Raw genomic sequence first — 21,078 nt, forward strand, 5'->3', positions numbered from 1 at the left:
AGCAGCCAATTCCTGAATGCTTCCAGAGAACATTATGCTCTAGCCAACTCCTGAATGATTTCAGAGAACATTATGTCCTAGCCAATTTCTCTTTTATTTTTTCTTCAGCCAATCGCTGTCCAGAATGTAGCCAGTTTCTCTTTATCAGATTGCTTCCATGGAGACACGAGAACCAGACAGTTTGCATGGACACATGAAGAACAACTGCAAAACTGCTATTAAGTCAACCTGTATTTGCTAGAAAAAAGCATCATAATATTCAATATTCTTTTTCATTTACTTGCTCTCTCTTAAAGCTTGTTACCAAATCAAGCTAAGGCCCTTAATCTAGTCATTCCCCTATGCAAGAATGAGAAAAAGCATATTATTTTTTCTCTTGTACTGCTTTTTTAACCAGGCTTTTTCTTTTACACTGCAGCACCTACATTTCTTAAAACTGAACAAAAATAACTGAGAGAATTTTACTTTATAGTATGTAAAGAAAACCACACATCACAAAATAGTACTATTTAAGTAAAAAATCTTTACTTACAGTTAACTTTGTCATTCCTCTTCCCCTCGCCACAGCACTTTTCTGAACATTAATGAGATGAAGTAGGGCATATGCTTTAGAGTCCCCCACAAGTCTAACAAATTCTGAAAAAGTCCAATTCTTCTTCTGGCTTTCCCGGTTAGGGGTCCACACAGCGGATCATCTGTCCGCTCATGATTGGCAGTGGAGTTTTACGGTGTTGAGTTGCCAGCCCAGCGCCCAACCTTCGACAGAAGGCACCCACATGCACGCACTCATGCCTAGGGCCAATATGGAGTGTCCAATCCACCTACAGCATGTCTTTGGGATTTGGGAAGAAACCGGAGCACCCAGAGGAAACCCACGTGACCACAGGGAGGACATGCAGGCTCCACACAGAACGCACCCTAGCTGAGGATCAAGCCGGAGAACCTCTTGCTGTGAGGGGGCAATGCTAACCGCTGCACCACCATGGCTGGCCCTGAAAAAGTCCAGTATTTTCAGATTTTATGCCATATTTCACAAATATAATAACTGCATTGTAAACCTACATTAAGTTACTGGTTTTAATCCTGTTCATCTCCATCCCCAAATCCTGTCTCTGCTTCACTTCAATTTGTACTATTGATTCTACTAGTCAATACTCATGCTCCCTTCCTTCTCTCCAACATTTTCTGTTGAAACTTCGAATAAGGTTTCACAGGTACAAGCTCTCTGTTGTCTTTATTACCAGAAGCACAAGAGGCAGAATCTCCTTCTGCTTCACAGCTTATTTTTTGTTGGACAAAATTTTCTGTTTCCTCATCAGCATGTGTTTCATCAAAAAAATATTCTCTCCCTCCAGGAAAGAATACCTTGAAGACAGCTGAATACAGCAGTTTGAATCTCACACCTGCATCTCAACATTCCCTAAATAGTGGAATAGATTTGCTCCTCTTCTGCCTGGTACACAATGAGTAATTCTTCATAAACACTTGCAGTCTCCCACTTTTAGTACTTTGTCCTTCTGTCACAGTTTTGTCAGAATCAACTCCTTCTATTTATTTATTTATTTATTGCAGTTGGTTTACCAGGATAGTCCATTGGGCCACAAGGAACCCGTTTTCAATGGAGTCCTGGGGAGAAAAGCTCCAAAAATACATTTAACATTCTTAAAAACATTCTTAAAAACATATATTCACTCAAACATTTCAGTTTAACAATAGGTAAAAAAGAAAGAAATCAAAAAATGTAACAGCTAAATACAATGTGCAGAAAGTACATAATAATTATATTTATTAACTCAGAAATATCCATTTAATACAGAGTAGTTAGGAACAATTAGTTACTGGAAAGGAGGAGGAGGTTCAGTGACATGAAGAAGTGGGGGAGGAAGAGAACCTAGGGCATATCTAATAACTTCTGTAGAATCTGGGTAGAATAAGATGTGGCAGAGCAATGGCGGATGAGAGAAGGAGAAGAGTAGGTTATGTAGGGTGGGAGCAGGAGCATTCCCACTGAGATGCTAGGTGTGTATAGAGAGATTTTTTTGAAAGCAGAGTGATTAGAGGTGGTGCGGATGAGTGGAGGAAGGGAGTTCCAGAGGCGAGCTAGGTTGAAGGATAGAAGGTTTTTGCCTGGGGGATGTGTAGGTTTATGGACTTTGAGTAGGTTTTGATTGTTTGATCTCAATACTCTATTGGGAAGATGCATGTCAAATGTGGAAGAAAGGGAAGGACAGAGGGAGGGGTTGAGAATAAGTTTGTGGGCTAGAGTTAACTGAGTGTAAGTGAGTTGATTGGGAAGTTCTAGCCATTTTAGTATCTGGAGGGAGAGACAGTGGTGGGTGGAAGACTTGTGGCTGGTGGCAAATTTTGCAATTTTGTTGTAACAAGAGGAAAGTTGTTTTTTGAGGGAGGATTGCAGATTAGTTAGGAGTGGGGCACCATAGAGAAGGGAGGGGATAAGGAAGGATGAAGCAAGTGTTATTTTAGTAGTAGAGGTAAGGTATGCTTTTTGTCTATAAAGCATACCAAGTTTTTGGTGGGTTTTTTTTATGTTTTTTTGTAGATGAGAGGTAAATTTAAGTTGGTTGTCTATTTGTACCCCAAGTAGCTTGGTCTCTGTCACCAATTCTAGGGGAGAGTTATTTTGGCTAGTGATAGAAAAAGTGTTCAGATTGAGATGAGTAGCTTTAGAAGGAGAAAAATCATTAGCTTGGTCTTGGAGGCGTTAAGAGTTAGGTGGTTATGTAACATCCATTGCTCTGTTGTAGAAAAGGCATCTTGAGTTAGTTTTTGAAGTGTAGTGATAGAGGTGGCTGAGCAGATGATAGTTGAATCATCAGCATATTGGATGATGTTAGAGAATGGGATTGATTTATGGAAGTCATTGATAAATATGTTGAAGAGAACAGGACCTAGAATGGAGCCTTGTGGAACACCTGTGGGGGTACTAAGGAATGAGGAGGTAGCTTTTTTCCATCTTACTGCTTGCTTCCGGTTGGATAGGTAACTAGAGAACCATTGCAGGGAAGAGGAAGAGAGGTTAAGTTCTGAGAGTTTAGTTATGAGCAGGCTATGTGAGATGGTATCGAAGGCTTTGGAGAGGTCTAGTAATAAGGTAGAGACAATTAGGCCAGAATCACGAGCTCTGTTTACTGTTTCAAGGAAGGAGAGGAGGGCTGTCATTGTGCTGTGGTTAGGTCTAAAGCCGTGCTGTGTAGGAGTTATAAGGTGATTTTCTAGGAGATGAGGGAGGAGCTGAAGATGGACACATTTTCTAGGATTTTGAAATGGGGACAGGATGGCTATGGGACGAAAGTTGTTGATGCTGTTATTGTTGCCCCTTTGTGGAGAGGAATAATATATGCTTGTTTCCATATTTGGGGAACTGTGCATTCTTTTAGGGAGTGGTTAATTAGGATGCTGATGGGATATGCAAGTGTTTCAGCAGCTACACTAAGAAAGTAGGAAGGTATATTGTCAGGGTCGTTAGTACATGGTTTCAATTTTAGAAGCAGTTTCTTTATAGAGGATGTAGACATGTGATTGAATGAAAGGAAAGTGGAGTTGGGGAGGGAGAGTTGGAGGGTAGAGGTGTTTGGAGAACACTTTTGGTAGTGGAAGTGGTAGAGGAGTTAGAAGATGGGGAACAGGAAGTAGAAGTGATGAAGGATAGGGTTTGAGGTGGAAGGGGTAGGGGGGTGTTAGAGGGTATAGTGGGGCTGGAGAATGAAGAGGTGAGTTTTGCAATTGAATCAATAAAAAATGAGTTAAATTGGGTGGCCAGATCTAGTTCAGAGGCATTTGAGTCAGGGGTGGGAGTATCTGGTGTACTGGGATGAAGGAGAGTGGAGATCCCTTTCCAGAATTTCTGAGGGTTATTTTTATTTTGGTTTTGGAGTGAAGAAAAATAGTTTCTTCGATCAGAGGTGGTGAGTTTCTTTGCTTTATTTCGAAGCATTTTATATTCATTAAGGAGCAGACTTGTTTTGAGTTTCTGGTAGCGTGCCCAGACTTTATCCCTATGTCTCATGGTAGCAAGAGTGTTTGTAGAGAGCCATGGGGCTGATTTAGTCTTTATTCTCTTTGTCCTTAGGGGAGCTTGAGAGTCAAGTAATGTTAAGAAAGTTGTATTAAAGTGTGTCACTGCTATGTCTAGAGGAAGGGATTTTTAGATAGTTCCAGTTAATTGCTTTTAAGGAGTTTACAAAGGTAGTTGGGTTGAAATTTTTTCGGTCACGGATAGTTATATAGTTGTGGGTTTGTTGCAGAACAGTGGGAAGTCGGTTGGTGAAAGTGGGTGTGTGATCACTAAGGGGGTCTGGAAGGGTGCCACTGTTGGAGAAATAGTGAGGGTGGGAGACAAGGATCCAATCCAGTGTACTTCCAGTGGAGAGGTTTTTTGCAGGGCAAGTTACAGAATTGATTATTTGAGAGAAATTGTATAGGTTAATATTTGAGGAGTTTGTTGGAGATTGAATGCAGGCCCAGTTGATGTTTACATCTCCCATGATTATGGTTTCATTGGTAATGTTACTAGAAATCCAAGAGAGGATATGTTCAAGTGTGGAGATGTTGTCCCCTGGGGGTATATAAAGGGATACTACACAAATATGTTTGTGGTTATTGATTTGTAGTAGAGTAAGGAGAAGTTCAGCATTGTTAAAGTGTGGAGTAGGTTTATTGTAGGGAGTGACTGCTAGGGAGGATGAATATATGAGGGCCACCCCACCACCTTTTTTGAGAGGTCTGTCTTTCCTGATGATGGAGTAGTTTGGGGGAATAATTTCAGAGTCTTTTATATGTGGTTTTAACCAGGTTTCAGATATAGACAGGATGTCAGGTTTATTGTGTATGAGCCAAGCATGGAGGTTTGGGACTTTATTTACTATACTTTGGGAATTGAATGCAGTAAATAGTAAGGATTTATTTGTAGTTGTTGTAGAGGAGGGGCCTGGGTTTGGGTGGATATCACCAGACAAGAGAGTACTAATGTGATATAGTACCGAACAGTGTATGTGGGCAGATAGTAAGGTAAAGATATTGGCTTCTGTTGTAGATTGGAGGGATTTGCTAGTAGCTATAAAGATGGGGAGTGTATGGTAGGAGAAGAGTTTGTATTGGAATAAAAGGAGATAGTTGGAGGGATAAAGATAAGGGGAAATAATAGAGTATGATTGAGGGAGAGGTAAGTTCTGATATTTAGTTATGTGGAAGTGCTGGAGTTGTAGGGAAAAAGTGGGTTGGGAGTGATGGGTGTGATGGAGTGCAAAGAGGAGAGAGAGAAGAGAAAGGGAGATGAGACAGAGTTTTACAAGCATAATTGGAGGAAATAGATGGAATAAATAGTTGTGAGTAGAGTTGGATGGTATATAGAGGACACTAATTATAGAGCAACAGGTGAATTTCTTTGTAGTATTAAGTAGAGGAGAGTAGTACTATAGGTGGGGGGTGTGGTGTGGGTGTGGAAGAGGAGTGTTTAGGCCGGGATAGGAGTTGATAGGGGTTTGTAAGAGGGCTAGTTTTGGCGGGAAATAAAAGGGGTGTGTGTCTAGATGTATGTTGCTGATTGGAGTAGAGTAGCAGTGGGTGTGGTGTATGGAGGTATATAGGTAGATGTGCTGGGGGCGGGTGGGAATTGGGGGCAGGGTAGGGGAGCGGAGTGAGCCCGTAGGGCGAACGGAGCGGGTAGAGCCTAGTGGAGCAGAAGAGGAGCAAAAAACTATCAGTAGAGCAGTGTTCTAGAAGGGTAAGTAGTATATGGGTGAGGGAGAGGGCCTAGATATGGTGGGAAGTGGACTAAAAGCGTCAGGAGAAAGAGTGAGTGACTGAGATGTGAGAACTAAGAGTCAGAAAGAGAGAATGTCAAGATCAGAAACAAGTCTTATGTCAAGGGGAAGGGATATCCTCTAGTGGATAGAAATTAATTACTTACTAGGGAGAAAGGGCTAAGAAAAATAAGGGGAGTAGGGAGCAACAGTGCTGGGAAAAAGAGAGAGGTGTGGAGAGGAGTAGAGTTGAGGGGGGGGGTTAGGCTGCTGGCACTCCAGGCAGGGAGAGTATGACTTCAGCTTACAGGAGTTATCAGGCTTTGAAAACACACATACTTTCTTGAGAACGTTAGGGAGTCTCTCAGGAGCGGTTTCCTCAAGGGAAGTTGAAACGGCACAGGGTGGTTATTGCACAAGCAATAGGGAGTACAGCTTTGGTTAGGTCCAGTATCCACCCAGGCAAAGACACAGGGGGAGATTCGGGCAAGAGAGCTGGAGGGCAGGAAGAAAGGTAGAAGTCTGTTAGTTACAGATAAAATACACTTAACATCTACTACTGTATCAAAATATGGAGGTATGACTAAAACAGGCAAGTTCCACTGTTATTCACAGGAAACAACATGAAATTCTGTCATGCACTATGCAGTTTAACATTGTTTAGTGGGCAGCAATAGGCACAATGAAAGAAAATAAGCATGTGCAGGAGGAGTAGGTGAACTTCTCAGTGCAATAGTGAACCTTCCCAGACTTCCAGTACAACAAACCTTTTAACCGGAGAACTACTGCGACTGGATTATCCTTACCACGGGTGAGAGGCTAGCGAACCAGGTGGGTTAGCGTCGCTAACAAACAAACACAGGTTAACAAATAAACACGCTGACAAACCAACACAGGTAAGCCTCACAAAACAACAGTGCAACCTTTCCCAGCCCTGTAGTACAATAACGTAATCACAAGAAGCAAGTGGGCTATCGTCGCTAGCAAAACAACATAGGGTAAACCTCTCAATACAACAGTGAAACTTCCCCAGCCCTACCTTCTGCTGGTAGGATTGAATCTTTCCTATTAAAGGTCTAAATAGTCAGGTTTGGAGCATATACATGATGTGCCCTTTCAACTAACAATTCCTGCCGTGGAATACCATTCCAGTTGCTTATTTGTGCTTTCATAAAATTAACGCAGTCTGTTCTTCCAACTTCTCTGGTACAGCTGAAAATCTCAAGTTTTCCTTGTGTGCTTTGTCCTCTAATTCTATTATTTTTGAAACATCTCTTCCCACACAGTTTCATATTCAGCCAGCTTTTTCTTCATTTTGGACTTTGAGTTTTGCAGGTTAATCACCATATCTGAATATCTTTTAAAGCTTTTTCCAACCTTTTGTGGTTTGTGTTGATATACTCCATCAGTGTTTCATTTATTTTAACCAGGTCTGTGTGTAGTTGTCTTATACCTTCCTGTAAGTTACTGGAATTCATGTCTGGAGACTGCAGTGCTTTTTGCTGAACAGCTGCAAACCTTTCCCCAGTCAGTGTTTCTTCCTCACATTTTGTAGCAGATTTTTTTTCAGGTCCTCTGCATTTCTTTTTTCCTGGCATCCAGACAGTACACTTACTAGAGAGCTACTGAAATCTACCCATAAACACGTCTACTGGCCTTCTCTGCTGAGTTTCTGTTTTCACACTGAAAGAGCTAGAATTAAGCTGTTAATTAATGTGCAGCCATTGTGGAAGTCCTGTCTGTAGATAGTTCTTGCGTTAGAATTGGAGCTTGAAAAGGAAAGCCACCTGATCGAATGAAATTTGATGAAATCTTAGACTGAAGCTCAAGCATGAGACAGGGGAGGAAGGGTACCAGGAAGTCTGGGGGGGAGCAATGTTGAAGCCAATTGACTTGAGGTGCCACTGAGGTTGCCTCATACAGAGCCTGTTGAGAGGGAGCATGGAAATGGCGGAAACCATAAACCAAAGTACCCTGAGAAATTTGCTGCCTGTGACAGACAGAAGAAGAAAGGACTAAAGAAGGCAGTTAGAGATATAGCTTTGGGGGAAGGCAGATATGCCAGCAGGGGGATGATTTGAAGCCAGCAACTGAGGAAAATATCCTAAGAAGGCATCAGATCTGATTTTGGAGGTTTACAGTGAATCCCAGGCTCTATTACAGGGAAATAGTAAACTTGAGATCCTGAAGCACAGTGTTGGAGGAAGAAGCCTGAATGAGCAGATCCATCTAAATAAAGGGAAAGACCTAAACTCCTTGAATCCTGCAAAAGGCAATAACAGAAGCAAGGCATCTGGTGACTATCCTTGTGGCAGTAGACTGGCCAAAGGGCCAAGCAGAGAACTAAAAACACAAGTAACAGATAAACAAACACATAAAAATGTTCCTGAAAAGAAGATGGAATGGGATATGAAGACAGGCATCCATGAGATCCAGACAGATGAGAAACGTATGGGGTAGAAGACGGGGAAATAAAATCCGAAGGGGCAACAGCTAAAAGGAGAGAATCTTGAGAAAAGTGTTGAGCCGGAAAAGATCCAGAACTGGTCTCCAAGTGCCCCCCTTTTGGGGAACCAAAAACATTCTGGGATAAACCCTCCTCCCTGTGTGGGTAGGAGACACAACTTGAATGGTGCCCTGAACCAAAAGAGAATGGAGCACCTCTGGGAGGTTGTTCCCGAGGAGGTTGAGGAATGCCCAATAAGGGAGGAAGGGATTTCCAAACCATAGGATATCCCTGGTGGATAATAGACAGAGCCCCAAGAGTCTGCTGTGATCCTTAACCATTTGGAAGAGATAAGGAAAGATAGGTTCATAGGTAGGTACTAGGCTATCTGCCCGAGGGCATTTATAAGTCTAGCCAGAGTGTGTCGGCTATCGCTGCCCCATTGATTAATTAACTGATCCTCTGTCAAGCAGAGCCAATGAAGTGATCCCAGGGGTGTATTTTCTGTTACCCATCCACTCGTCAAGGTTTCTCTTGAAGAGCGTTAGTGAGGGGCTCTGCCTGATATCATTTGGAATTTTGTTCCAAAGCATGTGGAGTCTCTGTGACAGGATTCTATCCCTCCAGCATGTTCTATTTATTGTTGTGGCAAGGTTTAGCTCACTAGAGCTCGTGGCTTTCAGTGACTTGGATTTCTTTAGGTGGAGCATGTCCATCAGTTCTGAGTTGGACATGGCTTTGTAAGTCAGGCAGAGATCACCTCTGAGTAAGCGATATGCCACTGAGTACAGCCAGAGTTTTTTCAGTCGGGCTGCAAAGGACATATGTTTGAGACTAGTAATCATCTTGGTGAGGTACTTTTGTGGTCTTTCCAGCTGTTGGAAGTGTCTTGTGATGTACATCCCAAATGGGGTATTGTACTCTATGTTGGGTCTGAGTGACGAGTAGAGGGGCACTATAACCTCTATTTCTAGATGCGAACCCTTTAGTAATTAGATGGGCCACATAGAAGGATTTCCTATCTACTTTGGCAATATGATTGTCAAAGGAGAGATTACTATCTACCTGGGTCCCCAGTTCTCTTATTACCTCTTCTGTATTAAGGGGGCTGCTACCTATGTGGTAATTCGTGGGTATTTTGCTTTTCCCATACAGGATGACTATGCATTTTTTGGCATTTAGCTTGAGGCCATGACTTTGACACCAGGTGTTTGTCTCAGTAAGGCCCTTTTGGTGGATGTCCGTGTCAGCTGGAGAGTCAATTATGGCTCCCAGTTTGCAGTCATCAGCAAACCTGGTTAACATAGTCCTCCTATGTTTGCCTATACTTCTGAGAAGTATATGCCAAACAGTAGGGGTCCCAGGACCGAGCCTTGTGGGACACCACTTGTGACTGGTTTAGAGTCGGACCTGGAGCCCGCTATTCTTACCGTGTGAGTACTGTCTGTAAGCCAGTTGGCAACCCATTTCGTGACGGAGGGGTTTATGTTCAGGCTGGTGAGTTTTTCTGTAATATCTGAGTGGGGAATGGTGTCGAAAGCCTTGGCAAGGTCAAGGTAGGCTGTGTGAACCATCTTTCCCTAGTCTATGGTCTTGGTGACTGTCTCGAAGAAGTCAGCCAGGTTTAGTAGGCATGATCTGCCCTTAACAAAGCCGAACTGGGTCGGGTCAAGTGTTTGGAGGTTCCCAATGTCTTTGTTAATGAGTTCCACGATGATGCGCTCCACAGCCTTGCAGACCAGGCTAGTCAGGCTTATGGGGTGATAGTTACCAGGCTCAGTTGTGGCCCCTCCTTCATGGAGAGAAATAACCGTTGCTGTGCGCCATTCTATGGGCACGTAACCTGTGGAGAGGCTGAGGTTGAACAGCGTGTTTAGGTGGGGGGGTTAGTTCGTGCAAGACGCAGCCTGGGACACCATCTGGTCCAACTGACGCTGTGTTTTTGGCTTTTGAAAGGGCTGTTTTCACCTGTGCATCTGTGATTTTTGGGACACTACATTGATGCCATAGATGGAGGGATAAGGCAACATGGACAAGAGAAAGGGGAAACAAATTGTCAAATGAAGCCCAGGTAGTCCTGAAAAGCAGGTTTCTGGAAGGCCCGAGTCTGAGTACACTTAGCAGGAGGCACATATCTAGAGCCCTTTTTACCCTTAGATGGAGGGTGAGAGTAGTAGATATGCAGAGATAATTCCTCTGTAACTTGGGAATAAGAGAAACAAAGACATGTTTCAACTCCTGCAATGCTTTACCCTTATCCTGGAGAGACTTTAAAAGTTCGGCGGCAGCAGCAGCACCAAAAATTATCTTAAGGAGCATCCAATAGTTTGGCCTTAATGTCCTCAGGCAAAGGCTGAAGATGAAGCCAAGAGTAACACCTCACAACTGAACCAAAGGCAGCAGCCCTGGAGGAGGCATCAGCTGCGTCTTAGCTGCATTTGACAAATTGGCAAGCAACTTGGGATGTTGAGCCCAACTGTGAAAGGGCAAAAGCCTTCCCTTCACAGTCAGGAAGGTAGACACCATTTTGGAAACCTGAGAAAGAAGGGCCAAAACATACCTGATCATATGAGTATGGTAACTGATGGCATGAAGGGATAAGGTGACAGCAGTATAAACCTTTCTGTCCAGCATCATCTTAGCCTACTATCCTTATCTGAAGGGAGCAACTTGGTAGACGGCAACAACTTGGAGGACTTGTCAGAAAAAAAGACAGTACACAGGGGTCAAAAGGGCATTTATAAAGAAATGTACACTCCTCAGGCAATTTGTAAAATCTATCAGGTATCTTGGGTGCAGGTGGCTGAGAATCAGAGGCCACTGAAGCTGCTGAAAAGGCATCCAGAACAGGAGGAATAGCCAAGTTGCTAAGGACACTCCATCTAGATGAGTGCATAATACCTTTTCTGAATGTTAGAGACTTCAGGACAATCCTACTGAAACTCCATCATGCAGGTAATAGTATCCCCAAAGGAGAGTTCCTTCAGTGATGAGTTTAGACTAATGGAATCCTCCCTCCTCTAAACCATAGTCCAAGGGAGAAGCAATTTGAGAACAGTAAGCCAGGAACTTTATGCCCAAATCCAGATCCTCATCTGAAGAACTGGGAGGGGTAGGCACAGACATCCCTGGAGGAGGCTTTAAAGCTATTAAAGCACTGAATAACTCCTGATTAATATCCTGCCATTCACATTGGGGATCCTTAACTACAGGGGAAATATGCTTGTTTTTATTGTTTCTTTTTCTGCAGGATGTCCACACAAAACACCCTAGGAGGGTCAACCCCCTGATGACATTCAATAAGCTTAGTAGGAATCTCCACCCTAACAAAGATCTGTGGAATCCCTCTTGGTCCCTTGGCAATAATCAGCTGAGGTTCTCCCTTAATGTCAGGAGCAGACAGTTGCAAAGCCTCTGAGGATGTGTGAGAAGTTGGATACATGCTGACCTTCATGGCAGAAGAATCCAAAGCAACCACTAGATCCTCTGGGCTTTCACTAGCCTTGAGAGAGATATCTGGGGAGACTGGATAGCAGCCGTATCAGGCCTAAGTTTTTTCGCTTTCTTCTTGGCAGAAGGTTGACCCTCAGGAAGGGAAGATTTCACCACAGCACCGTGTGCTAACAGCTTAAGAAGAAGGTTTTTGAGGTAAACAGATGAAGAGGAAAGACAACTACATAGGTTCTTAGGAATAAAAGCCTGGCAGATAGAACACTGAGTATGGTTGTGAGAAGAATGAAACCAGAAAAGACATTAGTCGTGATGGTCGTTATGAAGAACCTGCTTCCAACAATGACATTTTCCCTTTCTGGATGACATGAACTCAACGGCACTAAAGAAAAAGAAAGAAAAGAAAAAACTCCAATGGGACACTATCTGAAACACAGCTTGGTAACCAGCACAGCAGAAGGGCATTCAGACCGATGCTCAATGATGGCACTCATACTGGTGGCAAATAAGTTCTGAGTGTGTGCATTCGTATGTCACCTTTACATCCTATGCCTTATGCAGGGAGCATACATATGGCGTATGATGCCTCTAAGAGCTAAAGGCTTTCGTATACTGGCCAGACATTGGGCTATCCTTGGCAGGAGACACCTTAAGTAAAGAATACTGCAACAGTGATATGGAAGGCCATTCTGATGGTCTAAGGCTTTATACCTGCACCCGAAGTCCAGCAAACTCATAGTCTAAAGACAGACTGCTGCAAAAAGTGGCACATATGAAAACTCATCTGTCAGAGGAGTACACATTGCAGGCATGACCTGTGAGGCTTATTTCATGCCTCTGTGTTTTAGTCCTTGAGTGCATCCTGACATAAGATAGAGACCACTCTGATACAATGTCATCTGATTTGCTGCATATCTTCCTAATGACACTGATCTGTTGTTTACTAAGATTTACACATGACTACAATTGAACCTGAACTATCAGTGATATGGCATTTCAGACAGAGCCCTTTTTCAAATATTCACTCCCTTGGCAGTCAGGGTCTCTCACACACACACACACACACACACACACACACACACACACACACACACACACACACACACACACACACACACACAATAAAATAAAACAAATCATAGCTTTTATAAAATGAAAACTTTATTTAAAAAATTCAGAATCTTGATATAATCTTCCAAAAAGTAAGGTCTCTATAACATTCTTTTAATCACCTGTTTTAGCTACTGTGCATACAGCAACATTCATATTCATATAGACTGCAGATATAACAATAAAACAGCAGTAGTAGCAATGTGTGATAGAAACCACTTTGTAACTTCAGCACATTACTGTATTTTGAACAACATAATTCTCTTTTTGCTAAATGGCTTACCATTTAAAACTTTAAATTAAGGTAAATAAAGATGTGCAACTTAAAGACATAATGACGTCTACCTCAATTTTTAATATAAATATGACATTTAATGGCAACTGGTCATAGTAAAAAGGGGAAAACTGTCCTGCAAATCAACAAATGTGATTTAAATGCCTGATTATATTAAAATAGCATAAAATTAGTTTTGCATTACTATTTATTAGTACAGTCTCATTTATTCAATGGCACAACAATCTAATATTTTCTTCCCTGGGAGCATAACCTCTTGCATGGCTTTAATTACCTGTACAGATGACAAAACATAATATACCACTAGACAGACTTAAGCATCCTAACCATGAACATTTTCACTATTGCAAAAGGACTGTACCTCAGAACACAAAGTACCTAATAAGCTCTGCTCAGCCATATTTTCCTAAGTGTCCATAAATGCAGTACCTGTGTTCCTCTATCATCCTATACCTGGTTCCACCGAAAAAAAAAGAATAGACTTAGGTTTGACCCATTTGATTCAGGATTGATTAGTACTCCAATTCCAGGCAAAGTCTGCTGCAGAGAATGGGAGTGGTGAACAACTGCTAACCAATCCTAGAGGAGAGATGTAGTTTAATTCACAGAGCTGGTATCACCTGGTAGAAGCTAGGAAGGCTGAACTTGCTGTACAGGATTAAGCCCTACACAAGACAGCACCATGCAGTGTTGTATGTACCAAACCAACATCCACTGCATGCAAAAGGGGCCTTGCACTGCAGTTGCCATCTTAACCTGTATGGCAAACACTCAAGTGGTAGACTGCATTAAAGTAAGATTTCCCCAAAACATAAAGGATTACAACATACCAAGGGTCTAACTCTTCTACTTCCACACCAGCCAGCTTTAGTAGAGGTTGTCCTGTTTTTCTTTCCTGGTATCTTACAGCAGTGGCACCAGTAAGGGAGGATTAGTTGGGCACTCTAGCCTGGGACAACAGTGGGCTTTCAGTAAGTGATGGGCTGATGGTTAAACCACTACTATAGGGCCAACAAAAAATTAAATTAAAAATAAATCAAAAACTACATTTCCCTACAGCACACAACAATCTTTCCAGTACTTGGGAAAAGGACACATACTCACCAGTGTATTTTGCAGATTTCCCCTACTGAATCAGAAAATCTTTGTATGACAGCATATTCCAAAAAACATAACTTTTCATGCAATGGATGCCACAGCTTCAAAGCTGTGCAATGAACATAGAGAATAACAGGAAAAAAACTGACCCAGTGCGGCTGCCTCTTTCAAACATCTACTAAGAATGATATTACTCTTCTATATATGATACCTTGCATTAAAATGTTTCTGTAAATATGGGATAGAATTCCATCAAAAACAAATATCAAAAAGCAGAAGGAAACCTGGAAAGGACAAAAACACTTAAATTGGGTTAAAGGAAGCATATTTTCTAATGCTGGTGCAAACAGGCATGAGTAATGGCTGGCCTGGATGGCTAGAACAAACAGAACTTCTCCTCCACTGGGGGCTTGTGCAACATGAGATGACTTAAAAAAAAGAGAGGGCTCTGACAGCTCTTAAACAAAGAGGCTAAGAAAACCATCACACATCACTAAGAGTTAGCAGTCCAAACATACACAGAAATGAATGTGACAAGTATTGGATAAAAGATGCTGTTCACATCTAAACACACTCTTGCTTTTTAGGTGACAGACAATTTTGATAGGGACAATAAAGCTGTGCTCTCTAGACTCAGTTGATAATGGCATTTTACCTCCTGTGAAAGATCACCATACCAAAAAAGCACAAAAACTACAAAGTATGGGAATATATTATTTAAGTGGTAGTCCCAAGATGGTAAGGAGAACCTGCAGTGAGATAAAACATGTGTTTGTTACCAAGTTAGATATCTTTGTCTTGCACTAGTCTTATAAACTACTTGTTTCAAGGTAAACTCTTAGTGATAGCAACAATATGAAACCTGCCTACATCGCCTATAAGAGAGAAGACATCATTTTTACTAGTAAGCACAAACTCTATACACAGATCGAAAATCCTTGAAAAAAAAAAACATCTGAAAAATAGCATCTACCCCCAATCCTGATTTGGAGAAGCAGAGTCCTCATCCCTTAACCATGACTTTGACTTTTGATATCTCCACAGGAGATGCACAAAGAGAGGTGAAGGCTACAAATGAAAACTAAATACTGTTCTCAGCAATAACTGCAGTCACAAGAACTTTTATGTAGATCACTGCACTTAAGATAACATGAATTCATAGGAGAGAGAGAGAGATGGAGACCACTGCAATATAACACAAACACACGTCAGAGAGGAATAAATAGATCAAATTAAGGGGGAGGAGTGAGAAAACTCATAATAAAACAGGAAGAAAATTAAATCACCTCCAGATATGTAAGTATTTTACACACTGTACTATAATCACTTTTTCCTTTCTGCATTGTTAGTTTCAGTGCTCCTAATATATTGATAAAACACACAAACATGCATCAAAAAGGAGAGAGAGAAGACTTCTGCTAGCACAATCTATAAGACAGCATGCCCCGCCCCCACAATGTCTGGAAGTTGCAGTCAAGCATATTATCATAGTACCAGGAGAAAACCCACAGAAACTCGGGAAGGACATGCAAACTCTGTACAGAAGTCACCACAGCAAAGAAATGAACTAGAGAACCTGCTGCTGTGAGGCAGCAATACTGCCCATGGTGCAACACAAATCTAATGCTAAGACCCCCAAAGTGGTTATAAAAGAGCTGTCCCTAAATTAGAATGTGCCATGACAGGACTTAGAATATACTTGCTACCAGAAAACTAACAAAACACAATACAAATTACTAACCAACTGGAAACTATTAACCTAACTGAACACCAAGTACTGTTCTGTACAAGAAAAACAAGGCTGATCAACTTTATAAAGTACATATGGTCTGGACAGGCATGCCCAAGGATCTATGTACAATAATGTTTTATATTCTTATCAATAATCTAGGCTAAGGATAAAAAAAGGGACAAATGAAGTGCTTAAAAAGACCTTGCATGACCTTAGTCATAAAAAAATGTTTTTATTTATATACAAGTTCTACTATGAGAGTGCAGTTGAGTGAGTTTTTTTTTTTAAATACTGGTGTTTCTCATTCCCTGAAGCACTGGGATTGTTGAGTTAATATTTATAAGTAAGAATGGCAACCCTCCATGTCGGCAGCTGCAAAACTATTTTAATGGAGACGTCACCCACAGTTTTGGATGGTTTCTTCTTTGAAAAGTGTATTCTTTTATTCTTTTGCTGAGGGTTAGACTTGAACAACTCACAGAGGATCTGTCTCGTAGCAAGTATACTTAGAGATGTGGGGGTGCAGATGTTTATGTGGGCTTGACCCTTGCAAAAAAAAAAAAAATAGTGTGCTTTTGTTAAAACTGACATTTTGTTGTTTTTAGGATTGCAGGGTTACCAAAGAATCTACCTTCTCTCCCTCCTACTGCTCTGCGGTTTAGATCCCTTCAGAGTTTGCAGATTTGCTAAATATGATATGCCAAATGGACTGACATAAACACAAGGTATACTGCTGTTTTCTCCAGACACAGACAAATACTGGCATATGGCAGTTTTTTCATCCTAACATATGCTGTTACAGTAAGACCAAATACTGCAGTGTCAGTGAACCACCACGCAATCTGGCATTTATGAACACTAAATCTAGAATACCAATTTATCAAAGGTAGCAGTAATTGTAACTTTCTTCCATCACACATCTCGCATGGAAAACTTGAGGAAAAAAGTGAAAAGCTAGCAAAATAATTATTTATGAAAGCTATGAGTTTAAGTTGAAGAGAAGGGAAAAAAAATCACTAGAAACAGTTTGGCTAATTGCAAGCTCATCAAGTTAAGAGATGCAACTTAAAGTTTCATGGCACTGAAATATGGACTCCTGAATATGACCTACCTGACTATGGTTAGAGGCAAGGCCAAGGCACCGAAGAAGCCAATCAGGGACAATAGGAGTAAAGAGACTGCTCGTCTCTCTGAAGGGAGAGGTTGAGGGGTGTCATCATTTGCTAATACATCCCTTATACAGACTGGGGACCTAATGGGGGCAGTCTACTTAAAAGGAAAGGTGGGACTGCCTAATGAGCCACTTCACTTGTGGAAATGAGTGCCAGTCCTGGCAACAATCCATGGATCCACTTCCCCTGAGTACTTAAGTGGCAAGCATGAGAACATTACAGTGGGAAAACAAAATTCCTCTGATGGTTGCCTGCATGGTTCACATGGTGTGAATGTCTCATCTTATGGGGCAAATGAACACAAAATTGATAGAACACAGCAATATGCCATGTGGCTGGGAGGTGTGATGGCGAAGAGAGACAGAGACAGAGAGAGAGATGTATAAAATTCATCTTGTGTTTATCAATGCCCTTCCTCTGTGTAACTGCCACATCTGAGTTTGCAACAGTAACTAAAGGGATGTCAGGGGTATAACTCCCTTAAAAATATTTAGTTTTAATAGTTTTTGCACACTCCGTCTCTGTGAGTTACATTTTGACATGTTAAGTTTATTGAGATGACTAAACAATGAATCTAAAATAAACAGCTGAAGCAGTGTGCTTTCAGCCAAGATCATTGATGGCAGGGCTAAGTAAAATCTGTAACCCACTAATACAAAAATCAGACTTAACTGGTGGTGGTGACATATTTTAATGAGCTAAGAAAACATGCCAAGAACGTTCATAATAAACTACTATATCAGTTTTCAAACTACTGTACAGTTAGCCTCTCCAAACCACTAAAAAATACTTTAGACCTACCACATGGGAGAAAAAAGTAATCCCCATACAAGTACAGTACACTCTGAACAACACTGGAAGTAAAACATTCCAGGATTAAACTGACTGCTAGTACTGCAAATGATGTTGTGTCTTTCGGCTTTTCCCGGTTAGGGGTCACCACAGCGGAACGCCGGTCCGCTAATGATTGGCAGTACATTTTTACGTGCTGAGTTGCCGGCCCTGACGCACAACCTTCAATAAAGGTACGCCCATTCACGCATGTCTCCACACAGAAGATGCTCTAGCTGAGAATTGAACAGGACAACGTCTTACTGTGAGACGACAACGCTACCGCACCACCACCGCAGCCTAGTACTGCAAATGATACTCCTTAAAAAAAAAAAAAAAAAAAAAAAAAAAAAAAAAATACGATCTCAGTAGAAACACATACATACACTCAGACTAACAGGCATAACTACGATCACATTTAATAACAAAAAATATATGAAGTCCCTGTTTTAAACAGCATCCCCTCTCTCTCTCTCTTTTTTTTTTTTTTTTGCACACATGGACAACTCTGAAACAATAAAACTTTTCATGGAAGTTGACATCATTGCTTGAGATTATCTGCACAACTGTAACTTAAAAGCATGCTAAATTCTTTTAACACAAGAAACAAGCTAATACCACCAGATGCTAGAAAGGACAATAGTTTAACTCATGGTTAAATATCTCAAAGGTACAGCTCTAATTTGTTAATGCCAATGCTGAATTATACCTAGGATTCACAGTGTGAATGTAATTCATAATCTTTCAATTCTTAACAATTAGCACCGGAACCATAAAAAAACATTCAATACAATGAAACATCCATGTCTTGACTGAAAGTAATGAGGGCAGTTAGAAAATGCACTGGTCCAGAACAGTGACGTGAAACGTTCTTACAGACAAGTTGCTTATACAGGAGCAAAAGGGAAAAGAACACACACACACACACACACACACACACACACACACACACACACACACACACACACACACACACGCTTTTCATCCACAATGTTTCTATGAATAGCTGTTGGGAGGTCATTTCAGCTCTGTTTAGTGTACAAGTCAAAGAGGCTGATGCAAACTGGAGACGGTCAACAAGGACCTTATCAATCAAGACAATATTCTTAATGTGGCTTTAGAAGTGCATTCCCCTTGTTACAATTTAGCAGACACAAACTCCTCACTTTATGAGCATAAACTATGGACTTTACTTTCTGCAAGGATTCTTTAAAGTGGTCATTACTTGTTGGGGGGGGGGGGGGGCACAGCTCCACTCATATACTATGCAATAGCTGCACAGTTGAAAAACTGAAAGACTACAAAAAAATCTGTCCTAATGGGTCATCAAATTCCATTTCAGGCATGTCTGATAGACTGTCCCTCAGATTTCATAACTTTGCATTAGTTTTATGTAATGTGTTAATTAACACGATACATTTATTCTCATTTGGGCAGCTTCTACCTTAAAGGATATAAGCTGTGTAACAACTCCTTTCTCACTCACACACAGCTCTTCTGCAGCAGCTGGCTGCCTGAAATATGTACATACAGAACTAGTCACTATAGATGGCCAGAATGGTGTCTAGTGACTTGCCTCATGTACCGCTGACAGAACATAATGGAAATAGAAAAGATAAAAAGTATACATGCATAGCAGAACCAACGCCACTGCACAGGATAAATCAAACATGAGAAAATTAATAAAGCAGAAAAAAGGTTATATAAAGAATGAGCAAGAAAGTAAAAAGCTATTTTGTAACCTAACAAAAATGTACTGAAAGAATGCACTGAAGATGTAGGAGTTTAAATAAGCATGGAGAAATAGTTCTGAGAAAGAAAAGAAATAGTTATGGTTCAAATGTTAAAGTTCAGTTTTTTCAGTCACAACTTCCTGCTGAATGCTTTCTTCATCTGATGTCAGTTCTTCCTCACTTTCTTCTTCTCTCTTCTGTTTTTCTTTCTTGATCTTTTTTGTCCTGTCTTCATCAGCATGGTCTTTCTTGTTTTTGCCCTTTTTTTTCTTCTTTTTCTCTTCATCCAATAGGGCTGTGTCACCTTTCCTGCTTGTCCAAACTTCCTTTAAGCAATCTGAAACAAAACATAAAGATAAGATTTCAGTCTGTGTAAGCAAACACGTTAAACAAAATATAATGCCCCTGGCATAAAAGCAGAGTTTGACAGACAGAATGCACCCTGCTCAAATTCTGGTTTGTGGGTACATTATCTCACTGCAGTGGTTTAAAGGATAAGAAAAAACTGCTATAGATAACTTCCTAACTGCATATAACCTTCACTGATGTATTGGTGTGTGTGCATTGTGGTGGTGGGGGAAGAGCTCTCTATGAGGAGAGTGGGTTACCTTGACTTAAATCGGCAGTGACACTTTTGTGTTACACCCCGCACTGTAGCGCAAAGAGGTCAAGTCCTGACTTCAACAAAAAAGTTTAAAGTTTAGCGTACTTTAACAAGACAACTTAAGAATGACTAGTAACAATGTCAGAGAAGCCAGTTAGGTAGGATGAGAATATGTAACCGTCATCAGTTTGGCCACCCTAGGTGAGAGAGAGGAAGATGGGCTACTCAGCCCACCAGAAGTTGGAAGAATGCATGTGAAGCTCTTGAGCAGCTGCATGCAAAGACTACTGCCAAGCAACACTTAGCATTACAGCAGGAGTGGTGTGTATGGAGGGGAGGCTCAGCAATGCAGTTCCTGCTTCAGAAAAGCATGCAACAGACACACCTTTGTGCAACAAGGTGACAGGGACCAAGAAGAAAACTTTGTTATTGCCTGGATGGCAGTCCTGTATGAGGAGCTGATAGTGGGCAAATGCTCTAGAGTAAAAAGATTTAAAAGGTTGTGTCACATGATTCACATCTTTCATCCACCGCTGCCAGGCCAGCCTCTAACCCCATTCACCACATACCGCCTTGGACTAGATGAAAGGTAGCATGGAAGATGAATGTTCTAAACTGGCTGCTTTTTTTAATCTTCTGTTTCTCTCCTGATGCCTGCAGACCATCACTCCACCCTCAGCCAACTGTTCTATTATTCCATCTTTACTGGGTGCAACAGCTGGCTTTCATTTAGGCAGCCATGAGGGTTTTTTCACTGTAGCTTTAATATCCTCTCGGGAGCCGACGTGCACTCGAATCCACAACTACTGTCCCCCTTCTAGCAGGACAATATGCACAATCCTATG

General features: G+C 41.4%; 1 protein-coding gene across 1 annotated transcript in view; it reads right to left on the reverse strand.

Moving 5' to 3' along the window:
- Positions 1-19,124: 19,124 nt before the first annotated feature.
- LOC122815417 (protein canopy homolog 3-like) overlaps positions 19,125-21,078 on the reverse strand; it is a 549,901-nt gene continuing 547,947 nt past the window's right edge. The window contains exon 6 of the mRNA XM_044087893.1: positions 19,125-19,966. Coding sequence (XP_043943828.1) covers positions 19,740-19,966 — 227 coding nt within the window. The 3' untranslated portion in view covers positions 19,125-19,739. The remainder of the gene's footprint in view (positions 19,967-21,078) is intronic.

The sequence above is a fragment of the Protopterus annectens genome, chromosome 11.part0, assembly GCF_019279795.1.
Source record: "Protopterus annectens isolate FY-2018-M chromosome 11.part0, PAN1.0, whole genome shotgun sequence".
Classification (NCBI taxonomy): Eukaryota; Metazoa; Chordata; order Ceratodontiformes; family Protopteridae; genus Protopterus; species Protopterus annectens.